Source organism: Macaca fascicularis, chromosome 10 (genome assembly GCF_037993035.2).
Source record: "Macaca fascicularis isolate 582-1 chromosome 10, T2T-MFA8v1.1".
Lineage (NCBI taxonomy): Eukaryota > Metazoa > Chordata > Mammalia > Primates > Cercopithecidae > Macaca > Macaca fascicularis.
This window is the reverse complement of record NC_088384.1, coordinates 91,293,482-91,311,762: the sequence shown is the minus strand read 5'-3', so window position 1 is coordinate 91,311,762 and position 18,281 is coordinate 91,293,482. Positions and strand designations below refer to the sequence as shown.

The 18,281-nt window shown below is 46.2% G+C and overlaps 1 protein-coding gene across 4 annotated transcripts in view; it reads right to left on the bottom strand.

Moving 5' to 3' along the window:
• MMP24 (matrix metallopeptidase 24) overlaps positions 1-18,281 on the bottom strand; it is a 52,599-nt gene that overhangs the window by 16,414 nt on the left and 17,904 nt on the right. For all 4 annotated transcript variants that reach the window (XM_045362814.3, XM_074005147.1, XM_074005146.1 and 1 more), the window contains exons 2-4: positions 13,206-13,354; positions 7,501-7,617; positions 5,183-5,487 (exon numbers count right to left, since the gene is read on the bottom strand). In XM_045362814.3, coding sequence (XP_045218749.2) covers positions 5,183-5,487; positions 7,501-7,617; positions 13,206-13,354 — 571 coding nt within the window. The remainder of the gene's footprint in view (positions 1-5,182; positions 5,488-7,500; positions 7,618-13,205; positions 13,355-18,281) is intronic.

Here is an 18,281-nt window from a genome sequence, read left to right as displayed (position 1 = left end):
CTCTGGAATAACCTGATTCCTTCAAAGTTCAGCTCCATACCTATCTTCCAGGAAGCCTTCCTTGACTTCCCAGCTGGAGGTAAGTGCTCCTTCTGCTGTGCCCTCCGGGCAGTTTCTCTGAACTGCCTTCATGGCACTGACCGCTTCCGACCCACATGATCGCTTTTAGTGCACATGCTCGCTGCCCCAGGACTGTGGGTTCCTTGAGGACAAGCTTTGTGTTGAAGAGCGAGGTGACAGCCCCTAGGATGGAATAGTGCCAAAAGCACCATATTTTACCGAGGGAAATACTTGGACCACCTGCAGCAGAACCACCTGTGGTGACTTAAAAATGCAGAGTCCTGGGGTCACACCTGGCTCTGCCACTTTCCAATGGGGTGAATTTCCTATTTTTCTTTTAAAGATATTTTCTTTCTTTTTTATTTTTGAGACAGGGTCTCACTCTGTCACCCAGGTTGGAGTGTAGTGGCGTAATCTTGGCTCACTGTAACCTCCACCTTCTGGGTTCAAGCCATTCTCCTGCCTCAGCCTCCCAAGTAGCTGGGATTACAGGCATGCACCACCATGCCCGGCTAATGTTTGTATTTTTAGTAGAGACGGGGTTTTGCCATGTTGGCCAGGCTGGTCTTGAACCCCTGACCTCAGGTGATCTGCCCGCTTTGGCCTCCCAAAGTGCTGGGATTACTCCAGTGCTCCTGTCGCACCTGGCCCAGGGGAGCCTTTTAAACACATGGAGGAGGTGGGGAAGATATTCTGATTCAGGAGGTTTGGGTTGGGACGTAGGCAATCTTTTTTTTTTTTTTTTTTTTTAAGTTCTCCGGGTGAATTGTATAATGGGTGGGTCAGGCTGACACAACCTGAAGCAAATGCTCAACTTCAACATCACTGAAAGTGGGACAGTCTGCATCATATGTGTTTGCTGATGTGAATAGGAAGTACCAGCACCACCTAGGAAGTATTCTTGCCAAAAAATTGAACTTGAATCGAGTCAGGCCTGTAGATCTAATGAACAACATTCTGGAATTATGGGGAAGAGAGACATATTAAAAGTGAACTTGATTCTAGTCATGCCAAATGATTATACTCAGGACACATGACCCAGTGTCTTCAACAAATATATGGAGGGAAACGTGTGTGTAGAATGGGAGTGTTTTAAATAAAAAGGGCTTTAAGAGACATGTCAGCCCTGTGTGTGGATCTTGTTTGGATCCTGATTCAAGCAAACAACTATAAAAGACATTTCTGAGGTATTTTGGGAAAGTGAACTCAAACTGGGTATTAGATTTTAAAAAATTATTGTTAATTTTGTTGGGCTTGATAATGATTGTGTGCTTATGTTAAAAATTAGCCTTTATCTGTTAGAGGTGTATACTGAAGTATTTAAAGGTGAAATGTTAATATGCCTGAGATTTTCTTTAAAATACATCAGCCAGGCTGGGCACGGTGGCTCACGCCTGTAATCCTAGCACTTTGGGAGGCTGAGGCGGGTGGATCACAAGGTCAGGAGATCAAGACCATCCTAGCTAACACGATGAAACCCCGTCTCTACTAAAAATACAAAAAAGCCGGGTGTGGTGGTGGGCACCTATAGTCCCAGCTTCTCAGGAGGCTGAGGCAGGAGAATGGTGTGAACCCGGGAAGCAGAGCTTGCAGTGAGCCGAGATTGTGCCACTGCACTCCAGCCTGGGCGTCAGAGCGAGACTCCATCTCAAAAAAAAAAAAAAAAAAAATACATCAGCCAAAAAAAGGTAGATAAATAGGAATGCCACAGCGGTGATAATTGCTGAGGCAGGTGATGGGTATCTGGGAGATTATAGAATCATTCCTCCTACTTTTGTGAGTTTGAAATTTTCCATAATGAGAGTTTAGAAAAAAGAAGTAAGCTAGTAAGTTCAAAAAGTTCCCAGGAAACTCCACCCCTTTGCTGAGTCTATGTGGAAATTAAATGAGATAATATATGGATGCTCAATAAATTTTGGTTCCTTTCCTCTCACCCAAAACCTGCCGTCACTGCATTCCAGTTCACCAGCCAGGGGTCGATTGCTGTGGTCCTGAGCTGCATCTGGACAGTTCCTGCTTGGTTTTCCAGAGCAGAGCAAAGTCCTGATTCTTATCCAAAGAAGACATCAACAATCTTGGAATTTCTATCAGAATTGGCACTCTTTCATGAAAGTTGGGGTGGGACAGATGGGAGAAGTGCTGGGATGGTGCCTATCCACAGGTCCCAGGTCCTTCCCACACACACCAGCAGCTCTTGGGATTTGGGGGCTGGGTTCAACAAGTTCTGCAAAAGCAAGGAGCAGGTGTGGGCAGTGCACACCCCCAGTGCTGGGCAGAAGGGGAGGGCAGAGGAGTGGGAGTGTCTTCCCATTGCCTCCTCTGGACATCTCTTTGAACATTCATTTGTCTCTATCAGGAATATAACTAAAACCTTATCAGCTAACAGTGCCTGGCACATAACAGGGCCTCAAAAATGTTAGTTCTCTTTTCCTCACATCTTATCTGTTAGCACAGACAGCCATTTGTTGACACCCATCCAAAAATAAGAATGAAATAAATAATAGGTACGCAGAGAGCCAGAAAGTACATGCAGGACACACAGGAGAGACACCAGGGCAAAGGAAATAGAGTTCGATAGGAAAAAGGACAAAAATCTGAAGAACGAAGAGGACAAAGAACAATTTAACAGGTTCATGACTTTGCCTAGGCTGAGCCTTGGCCAAACCACCTCCTGGTCCAACCTTTGACAGATAACCCCAGAGCTGCCAATCCCTGATGCATGCAATGATATGTTCTCAAGGAGGTGATCCCCACCTATAGACACCAAACATGGCCTCTGGGGAAACCAGCTTTGAGAGTCTGCTCTCAGCCTGGGCAGCCGCAGGGCAGGAGAAAAGGATGCCCAGTGTTCCCCAAGCTTGTTTCAGCTTAAGAGTCAGGATCTCTGTGGGAAGGACCTGGGAATCCACATTTATAACAAGAACCCCCGCTGGTTCTTATGATCAGGCCAGGTAGGAAAACTCTAGGTATTAAGACAGCGTTTCTCATGGTGATGGAACACCTGCATCAGAACGCCCCAGGAATGTATTAGACCAATTGCAGATTCCCAGGTCCTACCCCGGACCCAGAGAATCAGAATGACAAGAGGTTAGGGGCCAGCAATCTGCAGTCTTTTTTTTTTTTTTTTTTGAGATAGAATCTCTGTTGCCCGGGCTGGAGTGCAGTGGCGTGATCTCGACTCACTGCAACCTCCACCTCCTGGATTCAAGGGATTCTCCTGCCTCAACCTCCAGAGTAGCTGGGATTACAGGCACCCACCACCATGACTGGCTAATTTTTGTGTTTTCCATAGAGATGGGGTTTCACCATGTTGGCCAGGCTGGTCTTGAACTCCTGACCTCAGGTGATCCACCTGTCTTGGCCTCCCAAAGCGCTGGGATTACAGGTGTGACCTACCGTGCCTGGCCTGGAATCTACATTCTTGAAAATTTCTAGGTGATTTCTAGTTTCTAGGTGATTCTGCTGTGCCCTACAGTTTGAGAACCATGGAAGCTTAGCATGATGGCTAAAAGCATGGGCTCCAGGGCCATAATGCCCAGGTTCAAAGCCTTATTTCACCATTCACCAACTATAGGACCTTAGGTAGGTTACTTAATGTTTCTCTGTGTCTCAGTTTACCTATCTGTAAAATGAAGATAACAATATTTACCTATAATAATTTTACATCATATATTTACACTTTATATATTGCTTAATATAAATTTCATTATGTATTATAATATATTTAATAGATATAATAGTTTCCACACATAATGGGTGGCAAGCACGTGGCACGGGCCTTAGAACACCAGCATACCCACTAATTGTCATCTATTATAATCCAAAAACCACACTCCTCTGTCCGTCTTTCCTCCAAACTCCTACTGTATTTTCTTGGTACCTCTGCTACAGCCTTGGGTAGTGTCTGTCTATGACAGGGTTACTTATGTGCACACGTAACTGCCCTGCTAGACTGACTTTGGACTGCCAGAGGACAGAGATCATGCCATTTTTTTCAAATGTTCAGCTCCCTCGGTCTTTGCAAGACTTTGTATCATGTTTGTTAGAGTTGGAAGGCCCTTAGCAATCACCTAATCCAGCCCCTCACTTTGCAGACGAGGAGACTGAGGGTATCACATAGCCAGTAGTTGAACCAGGGCTAAATACCTGTATTGTCACCTTTCAGCTTTGCCAGTTGAGCCCCAACTCTTCATCTTAAAAATGGGTATAATAATGTACACTTGCCTACGTACTAAGCATGTGCCTTGTGAGTAAATATTGACGAGGAACTTTTTGGCAACCTGCAGGGTATCATTAGTATTGCTGCACGGTATTGGTTCTGCCTCCGTAAATATTCATTGAACCATAGTGGTGCAGGGTAAATTATCCAAGGATGCCAGAATAATTTCAGGGCCTGATACTCACATGTCTGGGTGACAAAGGAGGGAGCCAGTCGTGTCATTCATAAGATGGCTTTTGGAGCCCTTATCATTCAGGCCAGAGCTTACCACTTTCAGACCCCACTTTCAGCTTTAATGCCTTTTAACCTTTTTTTTTTTTTTTTTGAGATGGAGTTTCACTCGTCGCCTGGGCTGGAGTGCAATGGTGCGATCTTGGCTCACTGCAAACTCCGCCTTCTGGGTTCAAGCGATTCTCATGCCTCAGCCTCCTGAGTAGCTGGGATTACAGACACCTGCTACCACGCCCAGATAATTTTTGTATTTTTAGTAGAGACAGGGTTTCACCATGTTGGCCAGGCTGGTCTTGAACTCCTGACCTCAGGTGATCCACCTGCCTCGGCCTCCCAAAGTGCTGGGATTACAGGCATGAGCCATTGCGCCCAACCCCTTTTAAACTTTTTCTTCAGCCTCTGGTTCATTACTTTATCTTCTTACTCGTGGTCTAACCTTACTTTTCTCCTGCCAACCGGACTATCTTCTAAGTGACCTGACTCATCTCCATGGCCCTGGCTCTGGTGGATCGAATGTTGAATATTATCAGAAATCACAGTTCCCACCCTCTTACGGTCTTAGTTCTTGGACAAGAGGCTCTAGAAAGCAGGAAACTCATCTAAGATGTCCTCCAAGTTCTTTCCCAACAACTGAGCAGCCTAAGACTGACCCCTGTCCCCTCATGGCCTTACCATCATGGTTGGCATTTCCTAGTGTCCATGGCTCATCGGAGTCAAAGTGGGTGTCTCCTCCAATCCCTGGGCCAGGGAAGTAGGCATGGGCCAGGAATCCCCCTTCTCCATCAAATGGGGAGCTGTCACCATGGAAACCAGAAGCAAAAAAGATCATGATGTCTGCCTCCTTCCGGTCGCTTTTGATCTCGTGGTATGGCACCTCTTCAAAGGTCAGTGGGGTCACCTTCTGCCACACATCGAAAGCCTGGCGAATAGCTTTCCGCGTGTCTAGCTCTCCCACTTTTGGGGTATAGTTGTGAATGCTGGTGAGAGAGGAGAGGATCATTAGTCAAGATCAGAGAGTCAGAGAATAGCAGAGCTAAAATAGATATCTGAGACAATGTGGCTCAGTGATCTGAATTTGAACCCTAGAATTCTGCTTAGCTACCCCAGGGGTTGAAGAAGAGGCTGAGCAGGCAGAGCTCTGGATCTCCACCCTGCCTCAGTCAGATGGCTTTGCTTTACTCAGTGTTTTCCATTTGATCTCCAGCAAAGCTGTGTTGAATAAAGGATTCCACTCTAGTTTGTTGAAAAAAGTAAATTGGGGCCAGGCGCAGTGATTCATGCCTGTAATCCCAGCACTTTGGGAGGCCGAGGCTGGCGGATCACTTGAGGTCAGGAGTTTGAGACCAGCCTGGCCAACATGGCGAAACCCTGTCTCTGTTAAAAGTACAAAAATTAGCCAGGCGTGGTGGTGTGAGCCTGTAATCCCAGCTACTTGGGAGGCTGAAGCAGGATAATTGCTTGAATCCAGAGGCAGAGGTCGCAGTGAGCCAAGACTGCACCACTGCAGTCCAGCCTGGATAACACAGTGAGACTCTGTCTCAAAAAAGAAAAAAAAAGAAATTGGTAAATAGCATTTTCTGAATTTTAAGGTTTTTTTTCTAATACAAAATACTTTCATTTATAAAAGTTATAAAGCTATTCAAATAATAGGAGTTTAAGTGAAAAGTCTCTTTAAAAATCTTTGGCACCAATCTTTGGCTTGTCTCCCTAGAAGCTGGCCGGTATCTGATTTCATCCATTATAGATTTAGCTCTTTAGGGTTGCTGTGTTCATACTGCATGGTTCTTCACAAAACACCATCATGGGTTGTTGTTATGGGTTCTCTGTCCTGTGACCCTCTGGGGCATGGATTATTCTACCTACTCCATACGTAAGGAAACTGAGGCCCAGAGAAGTTGAGTGAAAGAAGTTACTCAGAGTTGGGTTAGAACCCAGTGCTTCTTTCTCTTGATCCACTTTACCCCTTCAAGAGACCCGAGAGTCGATTCAGTTTCTAACCTAGATTCTTAAGTTTCCTTGTCTTGTCAGATTTCTGGAAAAAAAAAAAAGTCCCGCTCTGTAGGGAGCGCTTGTCAGCAGGAGAGCCCTTAGTTCAACTCTAAGGATCTCTGTCTCAGGTCCTGCCTCTGCACCCAAGGGATCCACCTGAGATGACAGCAGAGCCTTGAGAAGTGCCAACCAGCAATCACCTGAGCCTGCCCATGCCTGGGCCCTTGCCCCAGCCCCACCTGAGCCTGCTCAGTACCTGGCCCTTGCCCCAGCCCCACTCTGGTGCTTGAGTCTGCTGTGATGGGCTCCGTCATCTCTGTTCTTGCGCCACTGATCTGGCTTGGAGATGGATCCTGCTCTGCCCTTTGTTCCTCCAGACAGTCGAATATGACACTATTATGATTCAGGTCCCAGTTCTTTGTACTCCTTAAGAAACAACTGGAACGCTGTGTTGGGAATCTCAGGTGAAGTCCATCAGGTGGATTTTGGGGTGGGAGGATCCAGATGAGAGGGAATGAGGTTTGGCAGGCAGTGATAAGGAGACTGAATTAAGCCATGGTTTTGTTTGTTTTGTTTTGTGGTTTTTGTTTCATTTGTTTTGTTTTGGAGACAGTCTCACTCTCTCACTGAGGCTGGAGTGCAGTGGCATGATATAGCTCACTGCAAGCCATGGTTCTTTGTCACAGCTGAAAGTTACTAAACCATTCATACCCCACTTTCTGTAACCTAAAAACTATAGGCATCTAAACAGAGCACAACTAAGAACCCCCAGAGGACCAAACAAATCTGAGGTTGGAGTCACAGCATCCTATGGAAGCCACAAGGAGGACAAAGTTATGGGCTGTCAGCACCTGATGCTGATGCCACATGCCTGGCCCTTGGCCTGTGTTGTGAGCCTGATCCCGAGGCCCCCCTGCATTGTGAGCCTTTGAAACTCAGGCCAGGAGAAACAGAGTGAGGGGGGAGCCAAAGGCAGGGAGGAAGAGGGGGAGTCGAAGCACCTGTAGGTAATGTGTTTTTGCCTCCACTTCTGTCCAGTCAGGGCATAGCGCTTGTTTCTCCGCCTGCGGCTTAAGTGGGGGTGATCAGGGACACCACATCGGGGTTTCTTCATCCACCTGGGCAGAGAGAGGACACACACACGCGCATATGCACTGTGGTCACTGAACACTCTAGGAAGGGACTGCATATTCCCCAGCTCCAGTCTGGAAAGCAATGTGCATTCCTCAATCTACACTCTGGGACCCTGGCTCGGACGGACCCCAACAGGAACATGATTGACTAATTGATTCATTAATTCATGCACTCACAATCATAGATGAGGAAACATAGCGGTATAAAGACTGAGAATCAGAATACATGGGCTTGATAAATTCCAGCTCCACCACTAGTCATAGGACCCCCAGGCAAGTGACTGAACCAATATGAACCTCAGTTTCCTCCTCTGCAACATGAGAACTCTAGTTATTGTTGTTCTTAGGTGGAGGTGCATCTTCAAGGAGAAAGTACATATGAAAATGCTCTGTAAATGCCATCGGATCACAGCCTGCCCTGGTTAAAAGCCTCCAACGACTTCCCCGAACACCTAGAATAAAATTCAAACTCTTCAGCAGGGCGCAGTGGCTCACGCCTGTAATCCCAGCACTTTGGGAGGCCGAGGCGGGTGGATTACCTGAGGTCAGGAGTTCGAGACCAGCCTGGCCAACACGGTGAAACCCTGTCTCTACTAAAAATTAAAAAAAAAAAATTAGACAGCTGCATTGCTTACACCTGTAATCCCAGCTACTCAGGAGGCTGAGGCAGAAGAATCGCTTGAACCTGAGAGGTGGAGGTTGCAGCCAAGATTGTGCCACTGCACTCCAGCCTGGGTGACAGAGAGAGACTCCGTCTCAAAAAAAAAAAAAAAAAAAAGTCAAACTAAAAATAAAAGTCAAACTCTTCATCCTGACCCACAAAGCCCCACATGACCCAGCCCCTGCATACCTGTCCAAGAACATCGTCATCCTTCTCCCCTTATATCCTAAGCTCCAGTCATGGCGACCTTCTTGCTTTTCCTTGAGCATGCTAAGCCTATTCCTATGGCAGGGTCTTTGCATTGCTCTTCCCTCTACTTGCAACACTCTTCTTCTGCATGTGGTTTGTTCCCTTACTTCATTAAGGTCTCTGCTCAAATAGTATCCCTTCACAGAGGACTTCCTCGTCCTCTCTATCTAAAATAGTTTCCCTGGCCCCAACCCACTGCTATCTCCTTATCCTGCTTAATGTTTCTTCACAGGATTTATCACTCGTGAACTTAGATTATGCATTTGCTTTCTTGTTTGTTCTTTGTCTCTTTCCTCAGGTTCTAAGCTCCATAAGGACAGGAGCCTTGCCTGTATCCCCAGGGCTGGCACAGTGCCTGACACAGAAGGGGTTCAATAATTATTGTTGACTGACTGACTGAGTGAATGAATCACAACTATCCAACGGTAGAATGGCATAGCATGAAGACAGCAAATTCTCTTTCACTAGACTTGTTCAAGAAGTGAATAAACAGGCTGGGTGTGGTGGCTCACACCTGTAATCCCAGCACTCTGGGAGGCGGAGGCAGGTGGCTCATCTGAGGTCAGGAGTTTCAGACCAGTCTAGCTAACAAGGTGAAACCCTGTCTCTACTAAAAATACAAAAAAATTAGCTGGGCGTAGTGGCAGATGGCTGTAATCCCAGCTACTCGGGAGGCTGAGGCAGGGGAATTGCTTGAACCCGGGAGGCGGAGGTTGCAGTGAGCTAAGATTGTGCCATTGTGCTCCAGCCTGGGCAAGAAGAGTGAAATGCCGTTACAGAAAAAAAAAAAAAAAGAGGTGGCTAAACAACTGTGGGATGTGGAACATAATTATCTGCAGCACTTATTATATTGTGTTGTGATTTAAAATTTATTGGTCTATTTCCTCTAATAAATGGTAAATTGAGGACAGGAACTATGTCCTATTCATTATTGTGTCCCCAAAAGGTAGCTCAGTGCCTGAAATTACGTAAATCCTGATATCTGTTTGTTACCAGGTGATACGGTTTTGATTTGTGTCCCTGCCTAGATCTCCTGTCGAACTGTAATCCCCAGTGTTGGAGGCCGGGCCTGCTGGGAGGTGATTGGGCTATGCGGGCGGACTTCCCCCTTGCTGTTCTGCTGTTAGCTAGCGAGTGAGTTCTCATGAGATCTGGTTGTTTAACAGTGTGGAGCACCTCCCGCTTCTCCCTCTTCCCCCTGCTCCAGGCATGTGATGACGTGCTTGTTTCCCCTTTGCCTTCTACTATGATTGAAAGTTTCCTGAGGCGTTCCCAGCCATGCTTCCTGTAAAGCCTGTGGAACCCTGAGCCAATTAAACCTCTTTTCTTTATAAATTACCCAGTTTCAGGTATTTATCTTTTTTCTTTTCTTTCTTTCTTTCTTTTTTTTTTTTTTTTGAGACAGAATCTCACTCTGTTGCCCAGGCTGGAGTCTAGTGGTGCAATCTTAGCTCACTGCAACCTCTGCCTCCCGAGTTCAAGCAATTCATCTGCCTCAGCCTCCTAAGTAGTAGCTGGGATTACAGGCGTGCACCACCATGCCCGGCTAATTTTTGTATTTTTAGTAGAGACGGGGTTTCACCATGTTGGTCAGGCTGGTCTGGAACTCCTAGCCTCAGGTGATCTGCCCACGTTGGCCTCCCAGAGTGCTGGGATTACAGGTGTGAGCCACTGCACCCAGCACATTCTTTTAAAACGTTTGATTCTTGGCCAGGCACAGTAGCTCACACCTATAATCCTAGCACTTTGGGAAGCTGAGGCAGGAGACTGCTTGAGCCTAGAAGATCATGACCAGCCTGGGCAACATGGCAAAACCCTATCTCTGCTAAAGATACAAAAAATTAGCCAGGCAAGGTGGTACGTGCCTGTAGTCCCAGCTACTAGGGAGGCTGAGGTGGGAGGATCACCTGAGCTTGGAAAGTTGAGGCTACAGTGAGCCAAGATCGCACCACTACACTCCATCCTGGGTGAGGGGAGTGAGACCTTGTCTCAAAATATAAAATAAAATAAAGTTTGATTCTCAAAACGACACTGTGAGGTAACAGAAATTATTATTCCCATTTCACAGATGAGGGAAACAATCCACAGATAAATCCAGTACCTTGCAAAACACAGAAATCAGCAAGGCAGGACTGGAACTTAGTTGAATGAAAAAAATGAACTATTAATTAATGCAATTTAACAAAGCTTGGAACTTTTATTTTTTCCTGTCACTGCTAAGCACAAAGTTGAGCTAGAGGAACTATGTTGTTGACCAAATGAATGGGTGAATGAATAAATGTGTGACATTTCCCAAGGTAGACACTCAAACATAGTACTTTAAATGGCTAATCTAGCTTCCTTTCATTAACAGTCCCTGGGAAGAGAACCAAGAACCACCTCTGGCTGAGTTAGACCTGGAAGGCACCTAGGGGAGGAAACAGGCTCAGAGAAAGGCAGCCATTGCCCAAGGTCACAGAGCTGGAGCTGCAACTTGGGGCTCTAAATTCTACCCCGAACACTCCCCAACTCAGGTCTTGGATTAATAAGTGCAACTGGCTTCCTCCTTCCCCTGCTTCCAGAGCACAACACCCCCACCTTCCTACAAGGAGGTGTGGGCAGAACTGAAAGTGGGAAATGCCATCCTTTTCCCTCGGATCGTTCCCTCTGCCTCCTCCTTTCACCATCCACCTGCCACTCTCTGAGCGCTATCCAACAGGCCTGGGGCTTTTTGGAACAGAGTAAAACCCAAGGCCAGGTGGTGCCACAGCAGAGACACCAGTGCTTCTGCCCCAGGATGCACTGCCATGAGGCCTGTGCAAAGCCCTCAAAATAACCTCAGCTTTGAAAGGTGGCTGGGCTCTCTTTAACCAGCCCACTCTGGAGACCATAAGGCCAAGGAGTCCATATCACAGAATAACATCACATCATCACAGGAGAAGAAGTTCACACTCTCATAATCGGAGAATCCTAGGAATAGGAAATGTTCACACAGGATTTTAGGATCCTAAAACCCCAGACTCGTCAAGTTTTAAAAGCTCAGATGCTTAAAATAATGGAATCTAGGCCGGGCATGGTGTCTTACGCCTGTAATCCTAGCATTCTGGGAGGCCGAGGCGGGTGGATCACCTGAGGTCAGGAGTTCGAGAGCAGCCTGGCCAACATGAAACCCTGTCTCTACTAAAAATACAAAAAAATTTAGCCAGCATGGTGGTACATGCCTGTAATCTCAGCTACTAGGGAGGCTGAGGCAGGATTATCGCTTGAACCCCGGAGGCAGAGGTTGCAGTGAGCTGAGATTGCGCCACTGCCCTCCAGCCTGGGTGACAGATTGAGACTCCATTTCATCAAAAAAAAAAAAAAAAAAAAAGTGGAATCTAGAATTTAGAGCCATAATCCAACACTCCCCTTTGCATGTGAACACACTGAGACCCAGAGAGATGATTCTGTCCAGGAGTGACTTACGTCAAATTGATCCTTGATCCACAACTGGGTGCATTTCCTGTTCCTCCTCCCACCAACTCTCCTGCATCCTCACCCAGCCCTGCTAGCTCCTTCCACCTGCCTCAGGCTCCCCTCCCTTCCCACCTCCTTAGGAAACTCACTCCTGCTCTTTTCCATGCTTTAATGATGTGAATGGCTTTTCTTAAACAGCTCTCATAGCTTTCTTAAGCAAGTTTAAGCCTGTTCAACTCTCCCCCTTCTTAAACAAACAAAACTTCATCCTCTCTAGCTGCTACCCATTTCTCCCCACCTCCCTGTCAAGCTTCTTGAATGTCTTTCCTCCACTTGCTACCTCTTCTCCTCACCTCCGCTTCTCCCCATTTCAATCTGACTTCATCTCCACCATTCTGCTGAGGTTAACAACAACCTCTTTGTCACTAAACCCAGCAGACAACTTTCAGCCGTGCTTCTGTTGGAGGGCTCTGGAGCAGCTGGCCCCACTGACCACCCCACACCATGTGGCATCATGACAGTGCATCACATCATCACATCAGGCTTCTTCCTCTCTGGCTGCCCCTTCCTGGCTAGCTTTGTGGGGTGCCATCCCCAGCACCTGCCAGTGAATCTTTACATTCTCCTTGAGTGATTTGACCATCCTCATGGCTTTTTTCTACCTCCTAAGTGTTACTACCTCCCAAGTGTCTCCCCAAAACTCATTGTTTCCTTCTGAGCTCTAGACTGGTGTGGCTCGATGACTGTATTTGTCATTAAATGGTGAGCCTCTGGAGGGCCGGATGACAGGCACATGCAGGCACCCAGCAAATGTTTGGTAAATGGAAAAAGTGGAGCCAACTCATTATCATTCAAGCATTTTCTGTATTCTATGAGACATGTACATTGCAGGGAGCTCCAGAGGGTGACCCACAGATAAATTATTCGAGCCAGAGGGGATTTAAGAGCCCATCTACAACCCAATCCCTCGTTGTACTGATAAGGAAACTGAGGTCCAGAAGGGTTAAGCAACTTGTCTCCAAGGTCACATGGAAAGTTAATGGGAGGGCTGGACTCCCATCCCAGCACGTCCCCCACTCACATTGAGATTATTCTCTCCCAGGATGGCACTGCAGGAATAAAAGATAGGAAGGGAGGATGGGCATGGGGTGTACACAGGCCATGAAAAATGTGAACCCAAATGTAAGTCCAGCAAGTTCAAAGGCACAATGTCCTACGCAAATCTTACTCGATCGTTGTCTGATCCAACACACCGGTGACTGGGATCCCGTAAAACTGCTGCATAGTGGAGACTGCTGACTGCAAGGCCTTCCCTGAGTGCAACGCAGATGCCCGTGAATCATAGGGAAGCAGATAGCCATAGGACTTTAACCAGTTCTGAAAGACACATGAAAGAAAAGGATGCATTATGCTGGGAAAGGCTCTGTTCTACCTGGGCAGAGATGTGCCCTTAAAACGAGGGATCATTTGACCCCAGTGACTCCCGGACTCATGCTCTGAGTTCTTCTTCCTTCACTCCACCCTGCAGACACTGTCAAATTAACCTCCAGAAAGCAGCTTTTACTGGCGTCCTCTCCTGCTAGAAACCTTTCATTGGATTTCTATTGGCCACAGAATAAAGACTAAATTTGAATTCAGAGCTTTCCATTGCCCTGCCTCTTTACTCATTTATTCAGTGTTTTCCACTTATATTGGACTAGACATGGAAAAGCACAGCACGGTTAATTCTGTGATACAGAGAGGTATTTTGAAAATGTTCTGCCACCCAGAAACCCACTGTGTCTACTGTCAAAGCCTGACGAAGAACCATGTTGTAGAATATTTGTTGGCAGGAGATTATATACAATATGTATTGCTACCCCCCAGAAAAGCAAGCCACTATAAATAAATATAAATAAAACAATGCATGATCTTATTTAAATATAAATAAATGATGTATGCATAGAAAAAAACCTAGAAAGGCATATATAAAAATTATGTAGGAGGCCGGGCGCGGTGGCTCAAGCCTGTAATCCCAGAACTTTGGGAGGCCGAGACGGGCGGATCACGAGGTCAGGAGATCGAGACCATCCTGGCTAACACGGCGAAACCCCATCTCTACTAAAAATACAAAAAACTAGCTGGGCGAGGTGGCGGGCGCCTGTTGTCCCAGCTACTGGGTGAAGGGGGGGGCTCTGAGGCAACAGAATGGCATAAACCCGGGAGGCGGAGCTTGCAGTGAGTTGAGATCTGGCCACTGCACTCCAGCCTGGGCGACAGAGCCAGACTCCGTCTCAAAAAAAAAATAACACAAAACAAAAGCCAGGCGCGGTGGCTCAAGCCTGTAATCCCAGCACTTTGGGAGGCCGAGATGGGCAGATCACAAGGTCAGGAGATCAAGACCATCCTGGCTAACATGGTGAAACCCCGTCTCGACTAAAAAATACAAAAAAACTAGCCAGGCATGGTGGCGGGCGCCTGTAGTCCCAGCTACTCGGTCGGCTGAGGCAGGAGAATGGCGTGAACCCGGGAGGCGGAGCTCGCAGTGAGCTGAGATCCGGCCACTGCACTCCAGCCTGGGCGACAGAGCGAGACTCTGTCTCAAAAAAAAAAAAAAAAAAAAAAATGTAGGAGAATTCCTGATTTTTAGGAGATACACACTTGAAGTATTGAGGCTGACATAAGGGTGCATAATATCTGTAACTTATTCTTTTTTTGTTTGGCCCAGGTAACAATTGGCTAGCAAATTATTCTTAAATGGGTTCAGAAATATACGTATATGGCCAGGCACGGTGGTTTACGCCTAAAATCCCAGCACTTTGGGAGACCGAGGCTGGAGGATCACCTGAGGTCAGGAGTTCGAGACCAGCTTGGCCAACATGATGAAACCCCATATCTACTAAAAATACAAAAATTGGCCAGTCATGGTGGCGCATGCCTGTAATCCCGGCTACTCAGGAGGCTGAGGCAGGAGAATCGGTTGGACCTGGGAGGCAGAGGCTGCACTGAGCCAAGATTGCACCACTGCCCTCCAACCTGGGTGACAGAGCAAGACTCTGTCTTAAAAAAAAAAAAAGAAATATACATATATGTCTATATATATATAAAGAGAGAGACAGAGACAGAAGAGAGACAGATAAAGTAAGTATAGTTAGATGTTAATAGTTTTGGGTGAGGGGCATTCAAGAATTCTTTGTTGGCTGAGTGTGGTGGCTCATGCCTATAATCCCAGTGCTTTGAGAGGCTGAGGTGAAAGGATGGCTTGAAGCCAAGAGTTTGAGACGAGCCTGGGCCACATATCAAGACCCCATCTCTACAAAAAAGTTAAACATTAGCTGTGCATGCTGGTGTGCACCCATGTTCCTAGCTACTTGGGAGGCTGAGGCAGGAGGATCGCTTGAGCCCGGGAGTAAGAGGCTGTAGTGAGCCATGATCATGCCACTGCACTCCAGGCTGGGCGGCAGAGTGAGACCTCATCTCTAAAATAAATAAGTAAATAAATAAATATTTAAAGAAATTGTCCTGTTCTCTAAAATGTTTCTGAAAGTCTGAAATGACATCATAACTTTTTTTTTTTTAATAAAAAAGAATTGACTGAGTATCCTTTGGTTATAGTATCATGAGGCACTTCTTTTTTGTGCTTTCCTGTTTTCTAAGTTTTATGCATGGAGTGATTTTTTTGAAAGAGGAGAAAAACATTAAAAAGGCAAGAGAATCTGAAAGAAGCTTGGGTGAAGGAGCTCAAACAAGCAATGACTCTGAAGGATAGCAAGTAAAGATTATTCCCGGCTGGGCATGGTGGCCCATGCCTGTAATCTCAGCACTTTGGGAGGCCGAGGTGGGTGGATCCCCTGAGGTCAGGAGTTTGAGACCAGCCTGACTGTTGGTGAAACCCCGTCTCTACGAAAATACAAAAATTAGCTGGGCGGGGTGGCGGGCTCCTGTAATCTCCGCTACTCGGGAGGCTGAGGCACGAGAATCGCTTGAACCCAGGAGGCGGAGGTTGCAGTGAGCCGAGATCATGCCATTACACGCCAGCTGGGGCAAAAAGAGTGAAACTCTGTCTCAAAAAGCAAACAAAAAATTATTCCCACCCAAAAGCATGAGGGGATGGAGACCCAGGAACACAAGAGTACCAGGAAATATGTGTGGCATCAGCTGGAAATGAGGAAAACATCCGTGTATTTGTTGAGCCCAGAAGCACTTCCAGGAGCTACATGCTGGGCTCGAATCTAGATAAGCCCGTTTCCCATCCTCAGAGGATTATCCTGAATGCCAAATAAGCCAATGAAGGGAAAAGAGCCTGGGGAAATGGCATTATTCCCCTCCTAGCTATAGCTTTTGTTTCATGTGTCTATATGAACAGGCTAATTATGGATGTGTCTTTTATTATAAGTCAAATGAAACAGTTTTTCATAAGGCAGCCGATCAGAAACTATAAATAAGTTATTATTTGCTTCACCAAAGGTGACTATAACATCTTTACTGCCTTGTGATAAAATCCATCTGATGATACAAACAAAATTGTCAGAATAATAAAGCCTTGAAACATATACAACAAAGTAACAACTTTCTGTCTCTCACAATTGGATCTGAAACATACTTTCCATTCCAAATGATGGCACAGAATATCAATACTTGCAGTTCCCTAAATATTGATTCTCTTTCCTGCCTTTGTATTAATACATGTTCTTCCCTCTGCCTAATATTTTTCTCAGTTTGGCAAAAAAATTTTCATAAGTTAAGGTTCAGCCCATAAATTACTACCTCTGGAAGACTTTCCTGACGTGTCAGGCTAAGTTATTTTCTTCCTTTCTATGCTCCCCAAATCCCCTATTATAGATATTATAAGATTGCGCTGGAATCATTACTTTACATATCAGTTTCCTCCTCCTCCTCCTTCTCCTCCTCTTCCTTCTCCTCCCAAAGTGCTGGGACTTTAACCTCCTCAAGGGAAGGGGCCGTAGCTTAATCATCCAGTGCCCAGGACAGTGCTGGACACGGTAGCTGCTCATTATGTGCATTTGACAAGCATTAACTGAGCACTTACTACAGGCTAGGCACCGTGTGAGGCTCTGAAAAAATAAAGATGAATAGGGAACTCAGAGACTGACAAGTAAACCCACAGTAAAAATACAATGCTAAAAAGCAGGTGTGCACAGAGTTCTATGGGAGAACAAAAGAGGGGTGTCTTATCTGTGGTGGGGAGGGGAGCACCACAGAGAAAGGGGAACTCAAGGACAGCTTCCAGGTAGAGATGAGATTTAAGCTAAGCCTTGAAGTATACAGCGTGTGCAATTGCCTGGAAATGTGGGAGAGCATGGCACATTCTGAGCGGATTTTTTTTTTCTTTTTTTGAGACAGAGTCTTGCTCTCTTACCCAGGCTGGAGTGCAGTGGCATGATCTCGGCTCACTGCAAACTCCGTCCCCCGGTTCAAGTGATTCTCCTGCCTCAGCCTCCCAAGTAGCTGGGATTACAGGCACATGCCACTACTGTCTGGCTAATTTTTGTATTTTTATTAGAGATGGGGTTTCACCATGTTGGCCAGGCTGGTCTTGAACTCCTGACCTCAAGTGATCTGCCTGCCTTGGCCTCCCAAAGTGCTGGGATTACAGGCGTGAGCCACTGTGCCTGGCCATTTGACTCTTGCTTTTTGAAATCTAGCCATCCTGCCCTCCCATGTGCTCCTGGGACCAAGAGCCAGTTCTTGTGGGTCCTATGGAGGGCAGTTCATCTTTTGCAGTCAAGTCTACTTTCTCTTGGGTGACTTATGGATATGACAGCATCTCCCAGAAGGCTGGGGACACTGCATAGCGCCTGGTGCTGAGTGGATGCGGAGAAATGACGGCTAAATGGAATTACATACTCTTCACCTTCTCACTCAACTTTCTTAGGACCAAACACAATTACTTTCTATTAGACTTTAGCTTGAGGAAAGTACTTTCCCTATAGGAGATTCTGCATACTTTAAGGTATAAGAAAAGGAACACTGGATAACCCAATGCATTTCCCTTTTTGTCTTTCTCCCAGGAACATTTCAGCCAAATTTATAGCTTATGTGTTGAGCATGGGGATGTTTGGAAGTAACAATTACTTTTTTCATCCTTCAACCCCCAAATTTTATGTTTCATCCTTCAAAGACTTACATAAAGACATTATGGTTTTTTAAAAAATTTAATTTTATTTATTTATTTTTTTTGAGATGGAGTCTCACTCGGTTGCCCAGACTGGAGTGCAGTGGTACTATCTCGGCTCACTGCAACCTCTGCCTCCCAGGTTCAAGCGATTCTCCTGTCTCAGCCTCCCAAGTAGCTGGGATTACA